Genomic DNA, 10,815 nt, shown 5'->3' with positions numbered 1-10,815 from the left:
AAGATGTGCCTGATCGTCTGGCGACCATCGGCAAGGAGCTCGAGGAGCACGAAGAGGTGAGACTCATACAGTTTGTGAGGAACAATCAAGACGTCTTCGCATGGTCTTTGTCCGACCTATGAGGAGTCAGTCGAGAAGTCATTGAGCATACGCTTACAGTCATCCCGAAGGCAAAACCGATAAAGCAGGGGCAGAGGTCAATGTCCGAAGAGAGGAAGAAAGCAGCACAGGGTGAGGTGCATAAATTGCTAGACGCAAGTGTCATTCGCGAGGTGCAATACCCAGAGTGGTTGGCAAATGTGGTCATGGTACCGAAGAAGAATGGGAAATGGAGAATGTGCATCGACTTCACCAACCTCAATAAGGCTTGTTCGAAGGATGAATACCCTTTGCCTCGCATCGACACATTGGTCGATGCGGCGGCCGGCTCAGAAATGCTGTGCATGCTGGATTGTTTCTCTGGCTATCACCAGATTTTCATGAATAAGGGGGACGAAGAGAAAACTAGTTTCACCACTCCCTTTGGGACATACTATTACATCAGGATGCCAGAAGGCCTTCGCAACGCAGACTGTACATTTAACAGAATGATCAAGAAGGTACTCGGGGATCAACTAGACAGAAACATCTCCGCATATGTGGATGACGTGGTCGTTCGAAGCAAGAAAAAAGAAGATCACATACAAGATCTTCGTGAAACATTTGCAAATCTTCGCCGGCACGGGCTAAAGCTAAACCCTGAAAAATGTGTCTTCGGTGTTCGAAGAGGCAAACTATTGGGTTGTATGATCACAGAAAGGGGTATAGAGGCGAACCCTGAGAAGATCGAGGCAATTAGGCGGATGAAGCCGCCAACCACAAAGAAAGGAGTTCAAAAATTGAAAGGTCGATTGGCTTCGCTGAACAGATTCATCTCCAGGTCGGCAGAAAAGTCTCTCCCATTCTTCAAAGCACTGAAAGGAGCTGGCAACATGCAATGGGGTGAAGAGCAAGCGAAGGCGTTCGAAGCCTTGAAAACATTTATAGAAAACCTGGCAGTCATGTCCAGCCCTTCTGAGAAGGCAGAGCTCTTGCTGTACATCGCCACTTCGGGTGCCGCGGTCAGTGCAGCTCTCGTTGAAGAGAGATTAATCGAAGGCGAACTTAAGCAAGTCCCCATCTATTTCGTCTCCGAAGCCCTGAGTGGCTCGAAACTACTATACTCCGAAATGGAAAAAATGGCTTACACAGTAGTCATGGCTTCGCGCAAGCTTCGCTACTATTTCCAGAGTCACAAGATAAAAGTTCCAACTTCGTTCCCTCTTCGGGATATGTTTGAAAATAAGGAGGCCTCCGGCAGAATAGGCAAATGGGCTACAAAACTAGCGGAGCATACAATTGACTTTGTCCCTAGAACAGCAATCAAGTCCCAGGTCTTGGCAGAGTTCATTACAGACTGGACTCCAGCGGTGCCTTCGCAAGAAACACCAATGTTAGAATCAATATGATAGCTTGAATGTGATGGGGCATACCAGAGAGATGGGGCAGGGGCTTCGGCAATCCTCACTGCCCCATCGGGCACACAATTGAAATATGCAACGAGGCTAGACTTCAAAGGGTGCACAAACAATGTTGCAGAATACGAAGGCCTGCTCCTAGGTCTTCGCAAGGCAAGAGCACTGGGAGCGCGAAGGCTGTCCATCAGATCCGACTCGGAGCTAATCATCGGACACATCAATAAAACCAATAGAGCATTGAAGCCGGAGCTGTCAAAGTATCTGGCAGCCGTCCGAAGCATGGAGAGGTTTTTCCTCGGATTCAGCATACGGAGCTTCCCAAGATCACAAAACAAGCAAGCCGATATACTGGCGAAGGACGCAGCTCAATATGATCCGCTGCCACCAGATGTGTTCTTTGAAACATTAAAGCAGAGCTCTGTCAACTGCACCGAAGAGCCTGTAAAATTCATAAACGCCATAACCAGCGAAGACTGGAGGGCAACCATAATGGCCTATCTGCGAGGGCATTTCGTCCCTGAAGATGACAAGGAAGAAAAGAGAATGGCTCTTCATGCTCGCAACTACAAAATCATCAACGAAAACCTATATCAAGGGGGTGTCTGCGTGCCCCTCCTGAAGTGCATCTCTTGTGAAGAAGGCCGACAGTTGCTCGAAGTGATTCACACAGGCATGTGCTCTTCGCATATTGCAACAAGGGCATTGGTAGGCAAAGCCTTTCGCGAAGGCTTCTATTGGCCTTCGGCAGATGCAGACGCGCACGAAGTGGTCCGAAAATGCTCAAATTGCCAAAGGCATGCACCATACAGCAAATTCCACCAGACGAAGTGCAGTTATTGCCTCCGGTGTGGCCCCTCGCTCGATGGGGCATTGACATTGTGGGGCCTTTGCCCACGGTGCTAGGAAACTACAAGTATGCTGCAGTCACAGTAGAATATTTCTCGAAGTGGGTCGAAGCCAAGGCTCTCAGAGATATCACAGCCGGAGCCTTGCAGAAGTTCTTCTGGCTAAACATTGTGTGCCGCTTCGATGTACCAAAAGAAGTCACCGTAGACAATGGCAAGCAATTTGATTGCACCACATTCAGAGACTTCACCACGCAGCTTGGGACGAAGCTATGTTTCGCTTCGGTCTATCACCCGCAATCGAACGGCGCGGTGGAAAGGGCCAACGACATCATCTTTGCAGGCATAAAGAAGAATATCACCGAGTTGCCAAAGGGGAAGTGGATAGATGAGTTATCAACGGTAATTTGGTCACACAATAAGACAGATTCAAGGACAATGAAGTTTACTCCGTTCAAGCTCTTGTACGGCGAAGAAGCTGTCACGCCCGAAGAAATCAAGCTCAAATCTTGGAGGACGTCCGAAGGGACGGACAATATAGAGGAAGACATAAAGCCTTCAATCGACACAATCGAGGCAGCAAAGATGCAAACAATAATCAACCTCGACAAATACCAAGAAGAAACTCGAAGATGGAAGAACAAGAAGGTGAAGCCCAGGGAGATTCAAGAAGGGGATCTTGTGCTTCGCAGAATCCCGAAGGCCAAACAGAAAGGGAAGATGCATAGCAAGTGGGATGGACCATTCATTGTCGCCTCCATGGTGAGACCAGAAGCTTGCAGACTTCACACACTGGAAGGTGTCGAAGACCCATACTCATGGAACAAAGATATACTGCAAAAGTACTATGTGTAGGAACAATGTAAGAGCCCGCGGAGAAAAATAACCAAAGGGGCTCAACAGTTTAGTATTTATTTCCGCAATTTTTTTTATTTTTTGTTTGCGAGAAATTCGCACAATGTATCGAAGGGACCGTACTCTTTTCCTCATGGGGGAAGCCTTCGCACGTTCACTCTGGACGTCGGAGGTGTGAGGTTTTTAATGAGGCGGAACCCTGTGTAACCCCTTGTGAAATATAAGCAAGGTCCCCCGAAAAGAAAAACATCTCAGGAACAAGAATATGGTGAAGGCACCGAAGCGTCTATCCCTCTTCGCCAAGCGAAGAGGGGAGTCATCGGCGCATAAAACAAGCGATGAAGCTTGAAAGAAGTAAGCACGGGACGCAATCCCGGATAGGGGCTTCGCTCCCCTTAGTTTTACTTCCAACTAAATAACAAAGTCCTTGCGAGTGAAGAGCCCAAGACAGAAATTCAAAGACATAAAAGTCCTTATGAGCAAAAAGCCTAAGACAGAAAAGTCCTTGCGAGCGAAGGGCTCAAGGCATAAATTCGAAGACATAAAAGTCCTTATGAGCGAAAAGCCTAAGGCAGAAAAGTCCTTGCGAGCGAAGAGCCCAAGATAGAAATTTGAAGACATAAAAGCCCTTATGAGCGAAAAGCCTAAGGTAGAAAAGTACTTGCGAGCGAAGAGCCCAAGGCAGAAATTCGAAGACATAAAAGTCCTTATGAGCGAAAAGCCTAAGGCAGAAAAATCCTTGCGAGCAAAGAGCCCAAGGCAGAAATTCGAAGACATAAAAGTCCTTATGAGCGAAAAGCCTAAGGCAGAAAAGTCGTTGCGAGCGAAGAGCCCAAGGCAGAAATTCGAAGACATAAAAGTCCTTATGAGCAAAAATCCTAAGACAGAAAAGTCCTTGCAAGCGAAGAGCCCAAGGCAGAAGTTCGAAGACAAAAAAATCTTCATGAGCGAAGATCCCAGGGCACGAAAGTCGATGAGCAAAGAACCAAAGTCGAAATCTCACGCATGAAAATTCATCGCCCCCTGCAAGTCGAGCAAAGGGGGGGGGGGGGTGGCACTTCGCAAAACGTACATACGCTTGACTGCGGCGTCGATGATTTTCATCCTCTCGCCCGTGCAAAAGGGGGGGGGGGGGTGGCGCTTCGCAAAATAAAAATTTGCACAGTCGAAGAATAAAACTAGGAAGCATAAATATATTTATTTGTATATAAAAAGAACAGTTCGCGTTACAAGAAAAATTACACTTCGCAATAATAGCGAAGAAAACGCACGTGTACACTTCGCACAAAAGCGAAGAAAGGTACAAATTTCTTCCCTTCGTGCCAAGTCGAAGACTCCACGAAAACTAAATCATGAAGTTACATCTGAAATTTGTTCGTCGAAGATAAGGCGGTCCAAGTCAGATATGACTTCGCGGACCGCAACATCTATTATTTCTTCGGCTGTCCAGCGAAGAAATGCTACAAATTCAACCCCTGCAAGCGAGGGCACCCCATCGTTAAGAAGAGCCTTCATAAAAAATCCCTTGGCGACGATACATGAATTCATGCGGAGCAACCATGTCTTCAAAAGGCTCCGGCTTCGGCTCTAGAAGGCCCATGGGCGCTTTATAAGGCCTATCGGTGCCCAAAAGACGTTTTATTTCACGGCAAAGCCGGCGCTCAGACAAAACTTTTGCGTGTTCTTCGGAATTGCGCTAGAATTCCGCGAAAAAATGTTTTGTATCGGCGTTCCGATAGTCATATACGCGTTCTCGGTCAGACCAAAACTCATCAAATGAAAGCCAAGGGCGACGGGCACGGAACTTCTCCCAAGTTAAACCAGAAACATAAAAATTCCTGCGGTTCAAGCGCCAAGGAATAATACCTTCGATGATCCGCGCAGGGGCCAACGCAGGGTCCTGCACCGACATCGAAGGCATTAGATACAGTGATACTTCTGTTTTCAATATTACACTACTACAAAAATCACTCGGCCTTCAGTCATCACACCTCGCCGATCTTCGGCGCATCATCCACTTGCCCCCCGCCATCTTCGCCCTCGCCATGGCCAGGGGCTCCGTCTTCGCCGCCACCGGGAGCGCCGCTGTGCAAGTTGCCGGCTTCACCCTCGCCAAGGAAGCCTAGAGGGAAGATTTCTGCCTTCTCTTGAATCTAAGAGAAATCAAGCATGTTGATAAGCGAAGACGGTAACAAAAAGTGAACCTTGAGAAACGCGAAGTGGTATCTGATCTTTCATGCGCTCCAGCTCAACATCGACAAGTAGCCGCCCCTTGTCATGGAAGTACTTTGCGAAGTTCTTGGCGATATTCTTCGGTAGGGCAGAAAGGGCTTCGGGGCGCAAGGAGTCCAACGAAGGCCATTCAAAACACGAGTCCTGAAGAAGTCACAGCTGAGCCTTCACGATGCCCGTCGAAGAGGCACTGCTCTCCGTTGGAAGCAAACGGCAGACGGCAGCACTAAGAGTACGTGCCGCAATCGTAGCAGACAGCTCGCATTTGAAGTCCGCGCCAGATCTGGCCATCGCTAAGGAGGCACGGATCCAGCGGAAGAGCTCCGCCACTTCGACGTTCTCCTCTTGCGATATCTCCGGAGGGTCAATAGCGAACTTCGCGAGCAGACCGTGAATATCAGTTTGCACCAAATCTACAAAGGAGCTAATAGCGGTGCGCCATCACTGAACAACATCTTTCCCACGGGCACGTTGAGCTTCAGCAACCCTCCGGGCCTCTTCGGCTTCAGCTTTAGCTTTTTCAGCATTTTCCTTGGCCTTCTCCGCAGCAAGTGCGTCCCGGTGAGCAGCCTCGGCTGCCTCGGCATGGTTCTTCGCCTCAGCACGTGCAGCGAGTGCCTCCTCCAGAGCAGTTTTTCCTTTTCCAGGGCTACCACACGCTCCTCCATTCTCGCCAACTGCGAAGTTCGTTCGTTGTCAATCTTGAGTTGACGGGAGGTGCAGCGCGAAGCGACGAAGGCCTTTAAGGAGATGTCTTCGACGTCTTGAAGAATTTGGCTCACTCCGGTGGACATCAGGCACTTCTCGATAAGGGGAAAGCCAAAGGAGGAGCTGGCTTCTGTGAGGAATCTCCTCCCCCGATCGCTCCTTGAAAACCGAAGACTGCCGACGATGTTGTCCCCGATCAGCTTCGCCTCCGGCATCCCGAGAGTGGCAGCCACCTCAACAGGGTCGGAGGTGCTTACGTGGTAGCCGCTGCTCTCTGTCGAGGTGAACATCGCTGGCCTTCGGCTGGAAGACCCGGCGGCAGGAACCCAGCCGCCCTTGCCGACAGCAACGGTCGGGGCCGTCTCAGGGGCAGTGGCATGTCCCTGAGGACCAGGACCGGACCCCTCCACATCCTCGCCACTTGACGACGACGACGAATCCGAAGACGTCGATGACGAATTCGAAGATGAAGGGGCTGCGGCTGAGTTTTTAGCATGAGGCTCCGTGGTTGCCAGGACAGATTGGATCTCCTGGACGAGTTCGTCATTGCTGTCTGGCTCCATGGCGCTGTACTCTAAAGCCAGTGAGGGCTTTTGCGGTGGAGCGACGGCCGCGATAGGACGAGCGAAAATGGGAGGCGAAGAAGCGGTGACGGGATTTCTGTTTCCCCCGTTGTCTTCGGATTCCCCAGCGCTGCGAAGGGGCGAGGAAGTTAGGAACTCTATAAGCTTCGAGCGTTTCGCTCCGCCAGGGCCAGAGCCCCCCTTTTTCTGTTTTTTCTTCTCAAGTGTGGCAGTGACGCCACCGGTGCCTCCAGCTTTTCCCCCTTCTTTCTAAACAGCGAGAAGAGTTTCGGCAGCACGCTGAGGAGCTTCGATCCCGAAGAAAGAAAACACCCGGTTGCCTCACGCGCCGGCAAGTTTGGACAGAAGCAAGTCATATTCATTGCCGAACACTGGTCCAAGCATCTCGTCAGCGCGGGTCTCCACCTCCGCTACATCTATTTTTGAAAACGAAGACAAAAGTTCTTATTGTCCTCGCAAAAAAAATTACGTTCTTTTCGAAGTCCGAAGACTTCACTAAAGTTGGGCATCGAAAGCCCATAAACTTCCCTCTCCGAAGGAGCCCAGGAGGAAATGGTCCAACCCTCTCTGAGGGGAGGCACCCGCATGCGACAAACTCTTCTGTTATGTCACGCATGCTGAGCACTTTCAACACCTCACGAAGGACGGTCATGAAGGCTTCGTTCGCAGGGATGCGAGCCACGTCCACCTTCGGGGTGTCGCCCAAATTTCCAAGCTTCTGAACAACCAAAGGGTGGTGCTTCATCTCTGGGTCGAGGGGAACCTTGTGGTAAAACCAGAACGAAGACCTGTCCCCCGGCCACTTATTCTTCGACGCCCCGACGGGGCTGGGAGCAGTATGTTGAAAGGCGGAGGTGTAGCACCCGTACTGGGGCTCCATCTTCGTTGAGATACCGTCAAAGCCACGAACGGAGATGCTCTTCGGCTGGTAGTGCACCCGCATCACCCGAGCAAAGTTCTCCGGGGTCGGGGCGAGGTGGCAGGTCTTCGACAACCACATGAAAAGATTGACGCGGGCGAAAGAGTTCGGGGTCATGTGGTGTAGGAAGACGCCGTACCGGGCGAAGATGTCGATGACAGCGGGATCGAGGGGGAAGCGAAGCCCAGCGGGAAAGAAGTCATTGAAGACGACCACTTCGTCTTATCTTGGCTTCGCGTAGGTGTCCATCTCCGGTGGAACACGTCCAAGGCCAGGAGTCAGTACCCCTTGGTTCTCCATTTCTCCAAGCATCGCCAGAGTCATCTTCGTCGGACCGAAGAAGGTGGTAGGCGGGAACTTGCTCTTCTTCGGAGCCATCGCAGGACCAAGCGAGTTCGCCGTGGCGCAAACGATGGGAGAGGAGCTAAAACTGAGACGAAGAGGCACAAAAGCAGAGTGAAGAAAGAGAGTTCGGCGCCGGAAAGCAAAGAAAGCGTACCATCCCCCGCCCGAGCACCCCCACTTATATAGGAGGGGAGGGGGACGTGAAAAATCTGTTTTACCCCTCCAGAATTTTCGCGGAGGGATCGTGCGGGGAAGGGCAATGTGGGAATTTCGCACCAGAAGCCTCGTGCGACGCGTCAAAGAAAAAAGTCAAATTAATTTTGAATAACTCTTTAATGCATTAACTAATACGCCTCGATGTCTGGTCCGTTGCTTAGCAGGTGAACTAAAAAGACTCAGGCTCGACGGACCGCGAAGCGATCGGTCGAGGTCCGAAGGGTGGCGCTTCGGGAGAAGAAGTCGAAGTCATCGCCCCTCCAAGGATGGGCAATGACTCAGAGGGGCTACTGTTGGGGGCGCCACCTTCGGGCATCGACCGAAGGCCCGCGCGCAATTTGAATGCAACGACAAGGTCTCCTCCCGGCTCGGCAAGCCGAGCAGTCAAAGGGCTTCAAGCTTCGGGCGAAGACCGAGGCGCCTACGGCGAAAACCGATTCGCCACAGGCGAAGACGAAGAGAAGCGAAGAGTGACGAAGACCGAGGCGCCTACGGCGAAGACCGGTTCGCCACAGGCGAAGACGAAGAGAAGCGAGGAGAGGCGAAGACCAGGGCGCCTAGGGCGAAGACCAGGGCGCCGGCTGCGAAGTCGAAGACCAGAAGGGAAGGCGTCGGAGAGTAAGCGCTTCGAAAGCCGCGAAGGGAATCTTGTAATGGGCCCAATGGGCTGTAATGGGCCCAATGGGCAGAAGAGGCTCAGATGTAATTTACCAAATGATGTAAAAATACGGTTGTACCCCGGGAATATAGTTGTTAGGGGGTATTACGGTGTAATAACAGATGGTGGTAGGTGAACCGTCACCTATAAATAACCGACCCTGTACATTGATGGGACACATTGAATACAGAGAGAGAATCCAATTTACTGTGCGAAGCCTCGTTTCTGACTTGGAGTTGTTCACTTTGACTGGTGCGCTCTTTCTCCACTGTTGTAGTGTTCAACCGTTCCGGAAGCACTTTCCACCAACATACGAGACTACGGGTACGCTGTGGTTCCGCTTGCAAGATCGTTTGGCTTGCTGGAGTACAGAAGCCGATTCCGGTCACGATTTTGATCTTTCACAGTGAAAATGGATCAGTTTCAGTTATAACCATTTTGAACTTTTAGGTGGAAATGACCGGAAGAAATTGTTTCACACATTTTTAGTAATAATTTATTTCGACACTGCCATGAGAATTGCTGGGCTGTGTTGCTGGCTTGCAGCATGAATGAAAGAAGAAAAATCAGCTAGACAAGACAATGACGAGGCCAACAAGAAGCAGCGACACCACGGTGACAGCCACAGAGCTGAGGCTGGCCGAAGACCCCGGGGCTGCGCTGGCGCCGGCGGGCTTAACGCGAGGGGCAACGTTGAACGTGGTGTTCGGCGGCGGGCTGCCGTAGCAGATTGTGAAGCGCGACGGCGCGCCGGGCGGCGACGGCGGCGGCGACGTCCCGGCGCACGCGGCGTCGCCGCTGACCCGGACCCGCAGCTTCATCCCGGCGGCGCAGTGCCCCGGCGCGCCGCAGATGAAGTAGCGCTCCCCGGCGCCGTCGAGCCTGATCGTTTCGCTGCCGGTCATCCGCGCGGCCGAGACGGGGCGCTGCACCGAGCAGGAGAGGTACCCGTCCCGGGTCACCTCCACCACGTCGTGCGCCGACGCGTCGTAGCTGAACACGAGCTGGTCGCCCGGGCGGAAGGCGATGGAGGACGCCCAGGCCGTGAGGTTGGTCCGGAGGTCCCAGGAGCCCCCCGGCGCGCCGGCATGAGCTGATGTCTGATGAGCTGACCAGCTGCTTGTTGACAAAGCAAGCAAGGAAGGCTGTTTGTGGCTGCTGCGATCTTGTGCAGCATATGGGATCCTCCTGACGAGATGCAGAAACATGATATTTGTTTTTTTCAAACTCGATGATAGTCACAGCCTGGCAATTGCCGCCGCCGCCGCCGCCTATGAATCTTGTGAGGAAAGAGAGCCAATGCAGAGTGAACACTAAAAACGTGGCATTTTACGACAGACTAGCCATGAGGAAACGTGGCGTTGATTGCTCATATTTGGTTAATTGGTTGGACATCATCATGGAACAAACCAGAGTTCTATTCAACACAAAAGCAGCCACATATATATGGCAGATTGGCAGAACCGGCACGGCGCGTCGCCCACGAGCATCCCATTCCCGTGGCTGCTGCCAAGGCTGGCACGGAGCGGCGCTCCTGCGAGCCACGGCGAGCAGCAGGAGGCGTTCTTGCGACGGGCAGGGTGTGGATGGCAGGAGACCACGATGGTACCTTCTGGGGATGTAGCCTCCGCCCTCGGCGGACGGCCGGACGCCCGGCCGGTGGTCATGGAGACGAGCGAGGAGCGCACGCCGGTGATGGCTGCCGCGAGCGGGTGCATGGAGTCAAGAATCTAGGAGACACAGCGAGCGAGGCGGTGGCGCTCCGGCGAGCCACGGACAGCCACTGGAGGCGGCACACCAGGGGCGGACGGTGTTTCCTCTGCGCATGGGGCCTGGGCACGCCGGCCGTGGTGACCGTCGCACCAGCCCTCGGCCTTCGCTGACGCGCATAATTGAGGAAGTCGGCGACGCACATGATCCGAGCGGCGCCGTCGCGTGGCTGCTTGTTCCAGGGGCG

At 52.5% G+C, this 10,815-nt stretch overlaps 1 protein-coding gene across 1 annotated transcript; it reads right to left on the bottom strand.

Annotated features, from left to right (window-relative positions):
- Positions 1–9,424: 9,424 nt before the first annotated feature.
- On the bottom strand, positions 9,425–10,576 carry LOC120677827 (blue copper protein-like). Its single transcript, XM_039959033.1, has 2 exons — positions 10,323–10,576; positions 9,425–10,046 (listed from the first exon to the last, which is right to left on the bottom strand). Exons 1-2 carry the CDS (start codon positions 10,574–10,576, stop codon positions 9,425–9,427), a joined length of 876 nt encoding a protein of 291 aa, XP_039814967.1.
- Between the last annotated feature and the right edge of the window lie 239 nt (positions 10,577–10,815).

The sequence above is a fragment of the Panicum virgatum genome, chromosome 6N (assembly GCF_016808335.1).
Source record: "Panicum virgatum strain AP13 chromosome 6N, P.virgatum_v5, whole genome shotgun sequence".
Classification (NCBI taxonomy): domain Eukaryota; kingdom Viridiplantae; phylum Streptophyta; class Magnoliopsida; order Poales; family Poaceae; genus Panicum; species Panicum virgatum.
Note: the sequence above shows the minus strand (reverse complement) of the source record. Positions and strands in the feature narration are given on the sequence as shown.